Source organism: Triturus cristatus, chromosome 11, assembly GCF_964204655.1.
Source record: "Triturus cristatus chromosome 11, aTriCri1.1, whole genome shotgun sequence".
In the NCBI taxonomy this organism is placed as follows: Eukaryota; Metazoa; Chordata; class Amphibia; order Caudata; family Salamandridae; genus Triturus; species Triturus cristatus.
Window position 1 is genome coordinate 1,050,258,976 of NC_140594.1, and position 18,021 is coordinate 1,050,276,996.

Genomic DNA, 18,021 nt, shown 5'->3' on the forward strand with positions numbered 1-18,021 from the left:
GATTATATGGTAGTAATAAGTTAGTGTAGGGAATACTAGTGCTGGTATAAACAGCAAACGGGTTACCATGTGTTAATGCGCACATGGGTCCGCATTGGGAATCAAGCAGTTGACTTGCTGTGCGATTGCATCATTTGCTTAATGGCAAAAGGGGCAGCGCGTAAATATAATGTACTAGAGGAAGTTGTAGCTCATTTTTGCTCAGATAGGGGTTTAGCTAATCCTAATCCTTTCACTTCATATGGACTTCCCTATTGTCTTTGCAAGGACATTTGTATGGAATTCCAAGGGCTTCTGTTCTATAGGGGTATTTGGCAATTCATGCAACAATATTCTAAGCTACTGCTCAGGAAAGTGCCCTTGGGACAAGGGAGAAACCAGAAAACTATTACCCCAATTTTGTACCATATCTCTAACGACACTGCATGGATGAGGCGAGCAAGGCCTGCACTCACTGGGTCGGTTCCCTACAGAAATCTGCACACTTTGGTCAAATTATCTCTGCCTGCTGTCAGTTTTATCTTCAATCCGGTCACAAAACGATCCTTCTCTTCATCCACCCCATCGCGGTTCATTATCTTTACTTCATCCATCCACCTTGCCATCATTCCATCCATCCCTGCACCCTTAATTCCCCATCCATCTAATGCCTTTGTTTATGCTCTTGTTTTCCACCCTTTTAGAAGCTCCATTATATTCTCTTGCAGTCTGAAGGTGCAAACCCTTCCTTGCTTTTCGGGTTCTTCAGTTTCCTCTGAAGATTCATCTTGTGCTGCTGCACTATCTTCAATTAATTGACTTCCAGTTCCTTACAATAGTTTTAGAGGAGAACTTGGATTGTAGCAGTTTTGGATATCAAAGAACAACTTAAATTTCTTAGATTCAGCCTTAAACACACTGAAGGCCATTTACGGTTTCAGCAGTGACTGCACAGACCTTTTTGAATCCCCGGCTTTCAATGGGATTCCTGAAGACACTTTTGCTATTTCTAAAGTCCTGTTGCTTCTGGGCTACCACTCACCCAGTATCATGGCCACGGTGGAATGCTTCTTCGGACGATAATTCACTTTCTAGGTGACAAAGCTGGGTTGTTCACTCTCCTGGCTCCAGCAGCCTCTGGTGCAACTTCAAGCATTGGCCTTTGGTCTCTGGTGCTTCATGGTGACTAGCCATGAAGGTTTATTCAGCTTTTGTATCCCTGTGCTGTGAACAGGTCTGCCAACTGACACTTGACTTACCTCAGCTGGGCTATGGAGATGATTTCTCCACAAGCAGGCACAGTCCCATCTCCTTTGCTAGCCAGCAGTCCATGCTGGTGCAGCCTCTTTGCCGCAACGCAGTCCTCTTTTGGTCCCTTTTCCAGTCCATAGAGATCTGAGTTCTGGGTGCCAGAGAATGGATTCAGGATTCGGATAGTTTCCAGCATTGTGGGATAGGTGAGGGGTCCCATGTCCAGTCTGAGTAGAGGGAGTGGGGGTGGGCGGAGTCCTCATTTGCCTGAAACCCAGTCCCAGAGCTTGGATGGTTCCATGAGTGAACACCAGGAGGTGGTCCTAGTCTGTACCGGGAGGCCATCCCCTGAGGAGGATCCCAAAGGGTTAGGTGAGCTGGGGGGAGGGTTGCTGTAAAAAGCAATCCACCAGTTCTGGTGTGTCTGCATCACTCCAGTTGGGAGGGTGCAGGTGTCCAGAGAATGGTGGGGGGAGGAGGGGGTTGGGCAGACGTCAGTGGAAGGACCAGTGGGTCAGGGGTTGCCAGCTGAGGTCAGAGCACCCCAGGACTGAACCTGGTGAGGGCACTTCTGGCCTGGGTGATTTTCAAGCACTGTCAGGTGGACAGGTGGCTGGAGACCTGTGCCAGGCAGACTCCACTCATGAGAAGTTTTTCTTGGGGAGGTGGGTGTGCTCCCCCAGAAGTACTGGCTTGCCAGGCACAAGTCCAGTCTCAAGAGTGCAGACCCAGGGTTGTCGGGCCAGGATCCAGGTGTCCCCCCTGAACTCGAGGAAGGGGCAACTGCTAGTGGTGCCCCTACCGGTTTGTCTTCTGGGGGTACCGCTCGGAGTGTGAGGGTGCAGAGCCTCCGGAGGGCAGGCAGGGAGAGCGAAGCCTCACCCCCGACCCTTGTCCAGCTTAAGGGTTCCGACCCTAGGCTGGTGTATTAGTTCCACAGTAGTACCCCTGAACTGGTGGGAGAATTGTGCCCCAGGGAGGAGGATGGGGTTGTGGGAGAGCTCATCCCAGTCTCTTGTCCAGTTTCAGGGTACAGACCCTGGGCTGGTAGGTAAACATCTCGAGTACCACTTCCCATTGGGACAAGATAGAGGAATAACGTCTAGGCTCTCTGAACTCAATTTAACACATCTTTTAGTAAAGATGTTTTAAATTGTTTGAAAATGCCACTTTTACAAAGTACGCAAAAGAAATAATTGATGGACATAACGCTGGACAATGCAAACATTCACTCCCAGTCGCAAGGCTCTGGGTTAAATCCATCATTCTTTTGCTCACCACACCACCCCAGTTTGGACCCCAGCCATATGCAAATCAGTCTTGACCCTGTTCCTTGTGGGAACAGTCCAGCCCAAACTGCCAAGCCAAAAGAATGATGGCCATTCATTGACAATGCGGAGATCAACTTTGTAGAGCTTTTTTTAGAATTTGGAACTCAAGACCCTGAAATCCCTTGATGTCTTTGGAACTCTGCTCACTGACCTCGAATTATTAGTTGGAAAGCTACAAGGCGCTGTGGATACTATGTAAACATACATTAAGAATGGGTCCTGTATCCCAGCCCTTAGAGCTAGCGACCTTACTACTGTAACGGAGGCTGACCTCGCTGAAGGTCTTACCAGGGGTTCCTTGGGTTGCCCTGAGCTTTTTCTGCCCCAGGCAGCTAATGTGGTTCAGTCTCTTCACATGAGGTCTCTGGGATGTGGTTCCAGTCTCTTTACATGAGGCCTCAGGGCACCCCACGATCATCGTCATTAACTAAACACACCGGTGGTTCCGCTCACCTGATGGCTCTCCCTCCTATTCTGCCAATCGGCCTCAGTGACTAACCACCCCAAAGCAGCAGCTTACCACAAAAGGCCCACCTGTCCACCTTGCAGATTATCCCTCTCTGTCGTACAACTGCTACCACTTATGTTCTAATTTTGGTGGACATCCCCTCCCCTTAAGGAAGGAGGCCCATAAACTATGGTCAACTCCAGAACAAAGTAGTTAATTGGCTCGCGTCCAGGGCTAACATGCGCAAGGCCTTCTCCCAGTTACTGATAGACAAGATTATTCTGGTTCGCAGAGTTTGCTGGATTGGTCCCTCTCAGAAGTGGTTTTATACTCTAATAATTATCAGAGAAAAACCTCATGAGTATCCAGCAGGGGGCTCTGGCTTTTAGTATCTGACGGAGATCCGATGCAACCAAGTAGGTCTTGACTCTGGTCCTGAGCTTTGACAAAAGTGTGACTATAAGTCAGACCCCCCCCTGCTGCATACTAATGAGGTTTTTCTCTGATAATTACAAGAGTATAAAACCATAGAGGGAACTCCCCTCTTCTCCATATTGCACCTTAGCAAGTGCAGCACATATCGGGTCACTTGCATCTTTATTTGACCTCACTTTAATCAGTTTTTACACATAAAGGTCCTGAAGAATGCCAGATCACATCCAAGGCCTGGCTGAAACATGACCACAATGGATGTGGGAGACCATAGTTAACTCCGCACACATCCGCCGCCTTGTATTTAACACTGCCAAGGGACCACCAATAAAATAACCCTTGTGGGTAGGGGGACCCTAGGACAGTTTTTAACTTGCACACCATCACTGCACACTCAATCACCAAAATACTCGCTCTGCTGTAAACGGGCGTCTGGGCACGCTCAGTGCCACTGGGTGGGGCCTGATGCTGAAGCATGCCACCAACTAGGTTGGTGGGTGAGGGCTTTCATAAGAAATAGTATTTCTTTCCATCTGGCCGCCATGGACCTCCGCGTAAACTTTGATAGAGTTAACTGCTCCAAGCTGTGGTCCATGATTGTCCAAATGGGAATAGAGCCCACATTAGTTCATTTTTTGCATGATTTGCACAAGGACTTCTTGGCATCAGTAAGCTATGGCCCTAATGGTTAATGCACTTTAAACTGAAATCCAGGGTTCATCAGGGCTGCAATTTAGCGCTTTTAAAAAATGTATTCTCTATATCAATTAGAATTGGCACTGACCGGTCCCCTTTTGGATGTCCCTATAGTTAGTGGTTGCCCTGTCCCTGCTCTGCTTTACGCAGATGACACTGTATTACTTGCCCGGACAGCCAAGGGGTTACAGAGACTTAGATCTTTTTATTGATTTTTATGAACAGCCTTGATTTGTCCACAAATTTTTCTAAGTCACACGTGATGAGATTTGGCCCACCCAAAGCAAAAATCATGAAATTTTAAGTAGAAGGCCACCATATCAGCCAGGTTAATAAGTTTCATTATTTCGGTGTTCAACTGGACTTTGGTCTTAATTGGCGCACTCTAATAACGTGACTGGTTTCAACAGGGCTATGTTTAGCATAGGAGACCTTTCCCATCGGCTAGGACGCACCCATATAAATACTGTGTTGGACATATTCAAGGTTAAGTGCATTCCAATGACCAGTTATGGATGTGGTATCTGGGGATACAGGCCTGTTACCCCAATTCAAATAGCTGAAAACAAGTTATCCGGGGTCTCCTAGGGGGTTGCACAAAGTATACCCTCTGAGGTTGTGCATGAAGAGCTGGGCATGGGCTATGTTATTGATAGTATTCAGCTCTGTCCTTGAAGCTCTGGCTTTCGGTTTGGACAAAGGTGAAGTTAGATCTCAACAGACTGCTCATGCAAGGCTACATGAACCGAGACAACTCTTTCTTGATCCCCTGGTTGGTTTATGTTTCCTCTAACATGAAAACTTTAGAGTGACTCGAACTAATCTAAGTTGTATATCTAAAACTGATCATAGCTGGGTTAAAGAAGTGTTCAGAAACAAGATGGCAGCAGATTGTGAGGCTATAGCATTAAATAAACACTTAGTACGTCACGCGACACTGGTAAAAACTGTTAGTGGACTAGAGCCTTAACTTACTTGGAATATGTCTCTCCACCAGCAAAGTTTATTGACGTTCTTTAGGTTTTATTTTTTTCGCCTGCTACTTCCTCTTAATCATGGGTGCTTTAAAGATTCTATGCTGTCTTTGTGCGGTTGTAATAATGTCTCTGTTGATGATACTCTACATGTAGTTTTTACCTGTCAAAAATATAACTATCTGTGTTTTAAATTCATACATCCACTTCTGAAGCCCATGAATTTCAGTCAAGTGATACCTGCATTAATGTTTTTACAGTTTTTAACTACACCAACAGTGTGCTATTTTTTTATCATGTTGTCTTTCTGGGGTCTTAAAGCAATTCAAATGTAACTTTTGCTGACTTCGACATTTCTGAATTGTTTTTTTTTTACTGTTTGACTTTTATGATTTTTTTTTTTTAAATCTAATTTTGAATTGAATACTTTTGTTTCAGGAAAGTGGAGATCTTATAACTAGCCCCAAGTGAAATTTGTATTGTGCTGGCATAATCTAGTGTAATTTTTTTAAATTTTGCATTACTCATGTTGCATCAAATTCCCCAAAAGACACTTTCGCCACATCTTGTAATTACACGCTGTTCATGGTAAAAATTGACGGCAAACATACTAGAACAATGTAAGGAGCTGCTGTTCAAAGTACCTTTGTGGGCTTTTTTGCACTTTTTCTCGTATGAAATGAATCCTTAAGTCCAACGTGGATGCAAGTGTGCATTTCATCCTAAAATATAAAATCAAATGTCAGTTTTGCATTTTGCATAATTTTTCTGAAACTTTGCGCAACTACGCAAAGGCAAATTACAAGAATTTCACAAATCCTCTACTTCTTTCAAGTCGGTCACACAAGCCTAAGAGCTTTTGATTGTTTACTTTGAGGAGACTCGCATACAGTTAGTCTCATACTGGTGGACTGAGATGTGTTTGTCAATGAGAATGGCAAGGGGCCCTATGTGAATGTTTAGTGGTATGGATCATAGTATGTCCTTTTAGGAAAGCCTGAAGTAACCATGCTGTGGGAGTGTTAGAACTGAGGTAACTCGTCTAAAAAGGATGTGAACTTGTCTGGTGCTGGTGCTTCTATACCTAATGTAGTCAGAGAGCATATGTTGGCAAATCCCGAGGCTGCTTACATTGAAAACCGCTTAAGAATTGCATAGAACCAGCAGACAAGTCTCCTATCTGCTCCCTAAACCATGGAGTTCATCTAAGAACGGCCCGACCATAGGTCGGCGATTCCAACCTCACAATTTGGATGTGACGGCCCATAGGGCTGTGGGAAACATCCATTTTGCGATGGCAGCTTGTGCGGCCAGTGGAAAAGGCATGCAGCACAAGCTGCCATAGCGAAATGGATGTTTAGGGGGGCACAGGCCCCATAGTGGAGGGGGCCAGGGGGCTATGCTAGGGGCCCGCAAAGTCACTTTCCACCTGCCTTTTAATTGCGGGCGGAATGCCATGAAAGTGCAGGCGGAAAGTGCCATCATAATCCTGAATAGACCTTGAGCCTGTCAGAAGTGCATTGGAAATCCCGCGCAGGTTTCACTCCAAATGCCGTCATCCTAATATGGCGATTGGGCTGAAACCTACGATGTCGGGCGGAAAGCCTCCGACAGATGGTCGGAGGCTTTCTACCCGGCTCGTAATTCGGCCCATTGTCAATTACATCTTGAATCGGGCCGTAGTATTTTATTTTCCCTTTTCTAATGGCAGTTAGCCTCTATCGGTATGCACAAAGATACTGTTTTTCATCTGAAAAGTATACTCTTTTAGGTCAGACTTTACAGCATAGGTGCCTGACTTATTATTACCAAAACCTTAAATGTACAGTGGCCATTGGCTGCACCCAGATGAGTATTTATCTCTCACCTCATGCTTTTGGCTGTGTTAGATGTATGATTCCTCCTAACCAGTGCTTGAAAAACGCTGCATTAGGACTATTTACATCCCAAGGGTATTTTGAATCCTCGCCCATTAAATTCTTTATCTCATAGATGCATCCTATACAGAAACCAATTGTTTTTGTTTTGTTTTTACACTGCAACAGGCTTTTTGGTAATGTTTTACTGAGGACTCAAAGGTGTAAGTCAGACGTGTAGGCTTTGGCAATGCTTGTTTAAATTGATGTTCAGTGCAGCAGAATTTTTGGATTGTTTTTTCAACCTTCAAGTGTGAACGTCAACTCTCTTGGTTTTTCCTATGCTTTTTTTTTTTTTTTTTTAGACCTGATGAAAATGGGGCTGCAAAATGTCACTTTGCTAAGGCAGCAAAAACCCTTTCACTGAATCTAGGATTAACCTTATCGCGGGTAAATTGATCTGTTTCTTCATGGAAAAAAAACTCAAGTTTCTCAGAGCGGTCACAGGTTTCCCAACTCTGCGCCCTCCGTGAACAAAACAACGACTTCATGTGACACTTGTGTGTGTTTTAATTCATCACGTGGACGTTTACAATGCTATGGCCGTCTCTGCACGTCACCCTTAATAGCGCTAAACTCAGCCCCGGGATATTGTTCCGATGCAAATATTGCAGACACTGTGTACATTCCCATGCCAAGTACAAAATAGTACTTTGCAAATCGTGCCAAGGACGCTGGCATTTAATAATAACAGCTATGGCGAAACAGTGCACGGCAGGCGAAATGCCAGCTGTTCTTCCGGGAGAATGCCAGCAAGTTTCACATTCCAGAGGTGTCCAACATCTTCCTGCTGGGGAGGTTCTGCCAGGCGCCTTAAACTACGCTTGGCATCAGTGCTGTCTGCAGTGCAGGGGGCATTCCAGTGAGCTTACCCTCGCGCTGCACGTCTGCATTCTGCGGTACACCGGTAAGGCGAACGAGGGGGGGGGAATTTACAAGAACTGGTGCATCTGCATATTAGCAGAGATGTGCCAGTTAATTTGCGTCCCGTAAAAAAACACTTCCGCCAACATGGATGCGTCTCATTTACAATGCGGCGCAAGGATAGCCAGATGCGTGTCGCATCTTTTGGCGTAATGGCAGCGCATTGCTGGAGTTGTGTGGCAAGCACGATGCAACTCCGGCAATGCCCATTGATATCATGCTGCGTCACTCCTTATGCCTGCTTTAAGCAGGCGCAAGGTTTTGACGCAGTGGCATCGTAAAGGTGACTCAGTGAAATCTTGTAAATTTCACTGCGTCACTTTTACGAGGTTTTTGTTGCGTCGGAACACACACCCTGCATGCATTATACCTGACGCAGGTATAATGAAGCGCACGGCTTTACAACGTGATGCATCTCCCTAGATGCGTCGCGTTGTAAATATGTCGCAACGTAGCGCATTGTTTACGCTGCCGCTGCATCACAGAAGTGAAGCAACGGCCGCGTAAAGTTGTCGCAAGGGGCTTGTAAATCTGCCCTTGGATATTTAAAATACCTCACAACAATTCAATCTGAAACCAAAACTGTTGGTTGGTGTGTCATATCTTGGCTGTCTCTGGTCAGTTCCCTGTGGCGAGCAAGGCACAGGCTTCAGAAATTACAGTCCTGGTCTAGGAGAACACCAGCTGGACAAATGTTGGGCCTGCGCTGGTAAAGTTAAGAATTCAACAAACAGGGCGCCCTATGAGACAATTTTTTTTGGCGCCCCCTCTGCCTTACCCCCTCATTACCACCTCCTCGAATTCCCTCACTCCCACCTGGGGAAAAAGTGCCCCTCATCACTTCATAGCCCCTTTCTCACATAGATTTCATTTTTTTTTAAAGCGCCGATAAAGGCTGGCTTTTCTAATCCACTCTGCTTTCCACATCAAATACAGATCTGTTCTTTGCAGCAAGCATATTAACCCTCTGCGCTTTTTTATGACGCGTCAAAACTGCTGATAGACAAAACTCAGATCTCTCTCTCTCTAGCAGGAACATTAATCACAAGAGTTATCTTGAAATATTTTTTTTTGCTGCTTGAAAGCTGTATGCACAAAGAATTGGGCAGCAGGTGCTTTTAAATGTAAGTTATACTAAACAAAGCGCCTCTCTGAGGTCAGTACCCCCTCCAGGCCAGCGCCCAGTGCAGCCGCACTGGTCGCACAGCCCTAAAGCCGGCCCGGTGGTCCAATGTGAAAGGCCTCTGAGGCTCACAGAGGATGCCATGCCCAGGCACCTCATATTCCAAATATATGGGTCTGCTTACTAGGCTCAGGAAGAGAGCACTGCCTTACACAGGGAGGGCGCCATAGGACTCCGTAAATATCCATGGGCTGGCAGCTGAGATGGGATCATGGCTGACCTGCATAAGGACATGGCTGCTGTTCCCCCATCCCCAGAGACCCAGTCGCCCCGGAGGCGGCCCGCCAAGTGATGTAGCACACGCGATGCCGGCCAATGTGGGCGATGGCCTGGGAGAGCGCTCTGCAGATTGCACACGCGACATGTCGGACGCTGAGACCTCTGAAGGGGAGCACGGTTAATTTACTCAACAAACAAATGGTGGGGTGGGAGTTTGCTGGTGGCGGTGTAGGGGTTTGGGGCTGGCATGATGATGGTTCTTAAGTTTCCTTTTTTTTTCATTTGTGTTCCTGCTATTGAATGGCTGTGGTTCTCAACTGCCTATTTCTGTTACTGTTCACTATTGCTCACTGTACGCGGGAAGCCTCCAACTACTATTGCGAGAAATCAGCTGCAAAAACACTCTCTAGGATTGCTTATGTAACTTCTACCTGCAATCATCTTGTTGTTTCTGGTCAGTGTCATTGTTCCTGCAGTTGGTCGCACTGTGAACATTCTTGCAAGTTACTACTACGCCTTCATGCACTAAAGCAACTGTACCCTGTCATCCTTCTTTACTTGTAATTGTGACCCTGCATGGGTGAAGTAAAAGTACAAAAAGCAATAAACAGATTTAAATTAAAGAAAGATATGGGTCTGTATGGCCTGATAACTTTCCTAATCTGCATGATGCAAAGCACTCCAGTGCCCAACTGGACTACTAGACTCAGCCTCTGTCTCAACACAAACCACACAAGGTGATCTTTCCTGCTCCTTCCATCTCTTTATATGACAAAAGAGTGTGATATAGGTGATAATGTATCATACTGTAGGCCAAGTCCCTAAATTCCTGACAAATTAGATAGTTAGTCCTTAGTTTGTAAACATAGAAGTGCAGGGGCCCAAAGTTTTCTTACAAGGTTGCCGGATGCCAAGGCTGTCTAGGCTCCGTCCGTCACCACCACCTTTTGTTCCGCGGTGTTCAAAAGAAAGCATTGACAATGTCAAGGTCTTGCGTAGCCTGCTGATCTTTTGGCTTTGCCACTGCTTATTTTGTTTGAGACTGGCTTGTGTATGAAGACCTACGACACAAAAGTGGCTTGATAGCTATGTTGGGAGAGCAGGCGGCTGTCAGTAAAAAGTAAGTAAGACCAGCATTTGACTAAAAGGTAAAATATTTCTTAATGTAAAGGCACACATTGCACCAGTAATTCCCGGCGCTATAGAATTACCACGTATGTACTACATATTGTGTAGATGTACACACTGTGCAACAGCAGGATACCACCACTCACAGTTGGGTAAGCTGAAGTGGTCTGACCCTGTACTCCATGCTGTATGCCGTGGTGGATGGAAGAAGAAGGTGAATGACACTACAGCACACCAATGGAAGGAGATGGCGACCTAAATCCCCTGTGTGTAAGCATCTACTGGGTACATATTTTTATTAGTAACAAAAGGTCTACGCCAACGAAGCACTGGTTTTCATTCTGTTCATGAGTTACTTGAGTTTCTGGAATATTAAACGAAGTATTAAGGCCTATGCCCGAGGTCATATTTCCATACGTGCTACTCCAAAGGATCATCTACCCCACCTAGCAGATTGCTTATTTACAGACAAGCATTTTGACTGATTACTTTGATTAACTTTGTTGAAATGGTTTGCGTCACTTCACTTTTTTTATGTGCCTACATTCATCCTGGAGGATACCTGCTTGTGCCCCCCCCCACCCACACCATTTGTGGCCATACCAATACAGCGTTGTTGATGCGAACTATGCAGTAATTATCAACGGGGACTTCATATGTAATGATATCAGTGTTACATTAGATAAGTTCTGGCAAAAGCAGCTGCATCTATTTCTCACACTCTCCGCAACACCCTTGCTTGCGTACATCTAGATTTGCACAACATTTTTCGCCTGCTTCGACACCTCATGCATGGCACCCAGTTTCTCCCACAAAGGAAAACCTAGAACCAATGGTGGTATGACCCTATTTCATGGCCTCCCAGAGCTAGGGGTATACTGCATGTCGGAGCACGTCTCATCCAGGCCCTGAAGAAATATGATCACAACACCCTCATCCTTGCAGCCCACAACATCTTCAAAACAAGCTGCATCATCTACAAAGCTATCGCAACCAGCGCTCCCACTTATCTTGCAGACGCTCTCTCCATCTCTGGTGGTTTTTGGCAAACCCACAGTGACACGATTGGACTGAAAACAAAAAAAATTAAAAAACAGAAAAGACAACAGGGCTTTTTTTCTCCATGCACCCAGGATCTGCAACAACATCCCTGTATACATTAGGTCCGCCCCTACGCTGCTCCAATTAAGAAAAGAGTTGAAAACTCACCTCTTTAAAGAGCACTAAACGACAATGCATTAACAATCCACAACCCAGCTTTTCCTCTTCTTACTCATTGACTTAATGTATGTCTTTGACAGTGCTTAATTAAAAAAAAAAAAGTACCAGGCCATTGTCAGGTGGCCACAGCAGCTTCCACCACCAATTGTCCCTGCCAGTGGTGTCAATGTCAGTCCCAACACAACTACTCCCATCATAGTCCTATAAGAGTGACTATTAATACTATTTCAGGCCCCTAAAGCTACATCAATGGCTTGGGCAACAGGTAATAGTTATTTTCAATGTATATTAATTCAATCATATACAACTGTTGTTGTCACCATCCCTAAATTAGAAAGGCAGCGTCCTCATGTGACTGTCATAAGTGCAGGTGCTGACAACTAAGTGCTGGTGCCGAGTACTGGAAATCACTGGCTCAAATTAAGCACTGGTGTTTGACCATGTAGAGTGCTCCGCTGCCTTTTGGCTTAAGTTTGTACTGTAGAAATACCATATACATATAAACATACAACACGATTTCGACAATGCAGTCGAAGGACGCCCAAAAAGGCAATTAAAAATCGGAATGAACCCATGTCTTTGTGAGGGCTACGGAAAGTTTTATAAATCATACATATGATATAGCTACGTACACAAACACCGAGAAAGCACAATAGGACTTAGAAAGACTTGGGAAAGTGCCTTAAAAATACCCATTCAATACAATCCAAAGGTCAGGAACAAGATTCTTATCTTTTATTCACACTGATATTTAAGAATTATAGTCTGCACAGGTAGGTGTGCTGCTGTCCATTCCTACATGAAAACAAGAAAACAAGCTAAAAATGTCAAAAGAAAGTGAAAATGTTTGTTATTAAAGTTCAGCATGAACACAGAGACAATTGCAAACTCGAGTGCTTGAGTTAAATTTGGCTTTTGTGTTCGGGAGCCGAATTCTCAACACAACTCTATGAATAACCCAGACAAGAACAGGAAGGGGTGAAGATGGAGTTATTTCTCATTCTAACACAAAGTTTCCATGGGAACGTGGTCTGTCTGAACAAATTGTGTGGTTGATTAGACTATTTTAGAGATCAGCAGTGCTAAGCTGCAGAGTGTGTGCATCTCAATGTCTGCATCTGCAAGGAACATTGATTCTAAAGCGTTTGTTGGTACCAATGCTTAATTTGAGGCACCGATTGTTGATGGTGTGTACTGGCATTTACTTCTGGGGACCAGGACTTATTTTTCATCATCAGACTTTGACCCACAGCAAGAAACAGAAAGGCATAAGAAGGACGTAGTGAAAGGTTTTGGCATCAAACTTTCCTTCAAAAGCAGTGGCAGCCGGCACAGATCGGGGGTTAAGAGGCAGGGGGGTAAGGGGATTGAAAATAAGAAAACAAAATAAGGAGAAAAGAAAACGTACCCTACCGTCGCACCTCTCCTCCTCGTCCCTCTGCACCGCAGAGCAGAACAGGAAGCACATCCAGGCTCCCCTAAGCCAACCACAACACTGCAATGCAACACTGTGATTGGTCTGAGCACCGTGGTTCAGCGCTCAGCCAGGGAATGGGAGACTGGGCATGGCCTCCACCCAGGCTATAATGCAGCCTGGGTGGAGACCATGCAAAGGGTGCATGAATGTTTGGCCGGCCAGCCAAACATTCATGCGCACTTACAGAGGGTGCTCATAACTCCCCCTGCTCCAGTAGTCAGACCAGCCCTGTCTGCCCTACAAAGCTGCTGCAGCAGGACAAAACAAAATGATAATATCCTCGAGTTATTATCATTTTATTTTCCCTTTATTTCACTGCTGCACAGCAGTGGGGCGACGTTCCTCCACCCTAGCGGAGGAGCCACCACTGTTCGAAAGTCAGATCAATGCAATTACCTCTTCTTCCTTTTTTACCCTTGAAATACTCAGAAAAGTGATCCCTTTCATCCCTCAGGAGCTGCAGAAGACCGTGGTATCAGCTCTCGTCTTGTCCAAGTTGGACTACTGCAATGCTCTGTTTATCAATTTACAAAAAAAACTTTCAAACAAGCTGCAGATCTTACAGAACGCGGCAGCTCGTCTGATACATGGGATCTCCAGGCACCCGTCTGCCTCACGTTACTGTATCCCTCCTATATGATGAAACAGGAAATGACATCACAGAAAAAGACTTCAACACCATCTGAACACGAAGTCAGAGTTTGACATCCTGTGTTGCACGCTGGATTCCAGGATCCTTCCATAGCCTTTCATGTCTGGTGCTGCAGGCAATATGCAGAGCACCCCTCCAGTTGACCACAAGCTCTGAGACACCAGAGCGGTCTGGGTGGCACAAGTGCTCAGCATTTATTGTGTATGATGTTCAGGTACATGCTGACCTGCTACATGAGGAGCACTCCTTTTTCCCCTGAATGCCTGCAATCTTCGGTTAGATCTCAACACTACTCTTGGCACAGGAGTAACGTGTATGCCTCAACTAGAAGAAAAATGTTCACGCCTATTTAAAACGCTTCAAAAGTAGCCAATTGAGAGAGCACTGAGCAGAGAAGGTCAGACCCATCTAGTAGAGTCTTGCCATAAGTGTCGGGGGCTGGGTGCCAGAGCTTCAATAGGATTTCATCTGGGAGGTTCAGGTACTGGGAATCGTCATAAGATATGATGGCACAGGTAATTAGCAAAGCTCAGTTCAAAGAAGAAGCAACTCAGAAATACACTCTAAATTAGCAATCTGGATCATATGACTTGTGTGAGCTGGCAGAGGAAACACTTTCAGAGAAAAATGCAACATTAAGATTTTAAAGAGTAGACATCAGTCCAGAGGGGACCGCCAATGAACAGACATTAAGGGGCCGATTACGAGTCTGGCGGTCCAGGAACCAACAAACTCGTGGGGGCGCAGCGGCAGTCTCCCGACCGCCCTATTATGATTAGGGCGGTCGGACTGCCATTGCCCCACCCCAGACCCCAGGGAAGCGCCATTCCCTGGTGGTGTTGCGGTGGTTAGGAGGCATTAATATGATTGGCTCGCCAAGCATATTACGAGTTTCCTCTTTGCCATGGATTTCATGGCAGTTTCTCCTCCATTAAAACCCTGGCGGAGAGTAAACAAAGGGGGCCCTACAGGGCTCCCTTGTGCATCTACGCCCTGGGGTGCATGCAAGGGAGCACAACATGTGCATGCACCCCAGTTCCTGCACGGCATGGACTTTTCAGTCCATGCCATGCAGGAACTGTTTTTGGGGTTCCCATTGTGGTGCCCATTTTCAGGGCACCACCATGGTAACACCAAAAAAAAAAACAGAAACGAGTTACACTCGTAATCTGGCAGGCGGAGCCGGCGCTGCCCGCCAAGTCGTAATCAGGCCTTTAGAATGTAACAAGGATTCCTGAACGATTAAGAACCAGAATAAAAATAATCTCCATCATGGTTCCGTTTATTTGAGGTATTGGCGGGTTCGTCCAGGGTTCTTCAGAAAATAGTTGGAAAGTCATTAAGATGGAGATAGGAAACCACCAGTTTTCAGGCTCAAGTGTGATTCAGATAATCTGGTTTGTTATGCTATTGCTAAGACATTACCCTCCAAGTAATGTGAAGGTACAGTGATTCCAGAATGTGCTATGAAAACAGAATACTATATTAGTTCTCCAGTTTGTCAAAACAGAAACATTATTTTGAAAAATGTCACATTACTAATTGACTTTTTTATAGTACGAATTCTACTTAGCCAACAACAAGTTAGGAAAATAAATATGAACATTAGCATTTAACACCCTGAGAATGAACCCCAAGGGAATGCACGCTAGTTTAACGGTTGAGACACATTACATATTATTGAAGACAATAACTTAGCAAACAGCGTATTCAGGTTATTGCTAAAATAAAAGCACAATTCTCCAAATTGGTACTTGGTTAAGACAATGTTATGCAGCACAATACTGGGAATCTCTCTGTCGTAGGAAAGGGAATGAGTAACAACATCCTACAATCGAATACCAACAAGACTGAGGTCTTTGTTTTGAGAATACACAAGGAGGCTTGTTAGGCCCTTCGTGAAGCATTGCTCATCTCTTACCCAAGCCAGACAGAGATCCCACTGCTTTGGGCTCATACAGGCCCTTAGCCCTGCTTAATAGTGACTATAAAGTGCTGGTGAATACCCTTGTGGGCCACGTGGCACCCCTGGTCCCGGCACTGATCTAACCAGACCAGAATGGGTTTGTCCGAGCCCCCAACATTTTCCCGAATCTTTGGCGGTTCTTCTGTATCTTAGAATACTCCCCGCAGCGACAGCCTCATGCCAGATGTTTAGTGCTGGACCTTGGGAAGGCCTTTAATTCCTTGGAATGGTCCTTCCTATTCACCACACTGTTGCGTTCTACTATCGAGAACCGCTTTATCCGCTTAGTTAAGTTACCCACCACTCACTAGGTTCAAGACTGGTTCCCTTATATCGGAGCCCATCCATATACACAGAGGTACCCACCAAAGCTTTCCCCACTCCTTTTCTCCCTATCCTTAGAGCCACTTGCAGTCGAGAACCGCTTTATCCGCTTAGTTAAGTTACCCACCACTCACTAGGTTCAAGACTGGTACCCTTATATCGGAGCCCATCCATATACACAGAGGTACCCACCAAAGCTTTCCCCACTCCTTTTCTCCCTATCCTTAGAGCCACTTGCAGTCTCCATACGGGAGCCAGAGTGCAGCCTGGGATATTCCTTTGGGTGACGATGCCCACTCTATTTCTCTATATGCAGACCATCTGCTTCTGTAGCTTAGGGGTGTGCATTCAATCCTCACCACACTAATTCAGACACTTAACAGCATTGCTGCTCTTTCTGGGCCTAAAGGGGCCAAGTCCTGCCTAGTCCCCTATGTTCCTGTTCTACTGAACCCAGACTGAACCCAGAATTTGTACTAAATGGGGTGCTCATACCATGGCGAATGGGTAAAGTTCGGTATTTAGGTGTCAGAGTATATCACCAGCCAACAGATTTGCTGGATGATAACCTCAAGTGAACTGCTACAGCCCTAATGTCTCAAATGTATTTTTGGCAAACGCTCCTCCTATCAGTCAGGGGACGCATTGCCCTTCTCAAGATTGTGGTCCTACCCTGCCTTCTTTACTAGTTTGCCAATCTGCCTATCTATATCCTAACTCCTTTCTTTTGCTCCTTTGATAGGTCAATGCGGGACTTAATTTGGAACGGCTCAGTCTGTAGGGTAGCGCTATCGAAGCTCTATTTACCCACCACTCAAAGTGTGCTCACTGATCAGTATGTGGAAGTCAAGTTTTCCTCTGGTCGTAGCAGAGAGACCTTTCCCTTGGTTGATCTCTAGGGTACTCTAAGATTGCCCAAAGATGGTGCTACCCCATTATAGCTGCTCCTCGGCAAACTTAGACGGCCTTGGTTCTCTCATGTCCCTTAGGGTTAGGCAGTTGTTTAAACTTGTTCTAGGGCAGAAGTCTTCCCTCTTGTCCAGGGCTAGATGGATACATATATCTGGCAGGAGTCTAATCTGAGAAAGCAGCAGTAGGTAGTTAGTTTTCCTGCAGAAACTCCTGGGCTGTGCGTTGATCGTGAATGCCCTTCTGTCCCTTGGTGGTTACCCAGATGGTCAAGGTGGGTCAGGCAGTCCCCAGACTCCTCTCAGAGCACTGGTACAAGGTGGCTGTTTCCATGATGTTAAGTCTATCAGATCTTCATGGTGGTACACACTCTGCTTTCTCTTTATAGTTTACTCTAGAGGAAGGGTTTGATTGGGATTGAGCGTGGGATGCTGCCACAGACCATGCCTCTTTAGTTGGAGTGTGCTGGGTGTCCTCTGCAGTTGAGGTGGACCTGAGGGACCTTGATGAAGAGGAATTCCATTACTGTGGCTCCCTCCCACTGCCACTTCAAAGCACTCGATGCGCCTACTTTCCCGAGGGCAAATGCTGGAGTGACGATAATAATGGTCCACCTTTCCTAGTTTTATAAATTGAGTACCAGTTAATTCTCTAATAATACCTTTTTAGTAATATCACCGATTATTTACAGTGTTTAGTAATAACCATCCCAGATGTTACTTGGACAACCCAGCTGCTGTGCATCGGTGAACATACTGCTCCCAATCTCTGGCTGTACGCGCCCACTACAGCACCTCCACTACATTGCCTGACATTGTATCTTCCACTGTAAGTTATAGAAAATAAGTCAATGGGAAAGGGTCTTCAATTAAGAATAGAATATGGTAACTACATTTTTTTAAAGTTAACAGTTTGGGGGCTCTCCCCCAGCCCTTGAGACGACGTAATGAAAGGCGATGAAGTATTGGGGATATAGTGGCAGATGATGTAA

The 18,021-nt window shown here is 45.6% G+C and overlaps 1 protein-coding gene across 1 annotated transcript in view; it reads right to left on the reverse strand.

Annotated features, from left to right (window-relative positions):
* LOC146785959 (uncharacterized) overlaps positions 1–18,021 on the reverse strand; it is a 59,349-nt gene that overhangs the window by 8,693 nt on the left and 32,635 nt on the right. Inside the window, exon 3 of the mRNA XM_085635342.1 lies at positions 5,756–5,833. Coding sequence (XP_085491468.1) covers positions 5,756–5,833 — 78 coding nt within the window. The remainder of the gene's footprint in view (positions 1–5,755; positions 5,834–18,021) is intronic.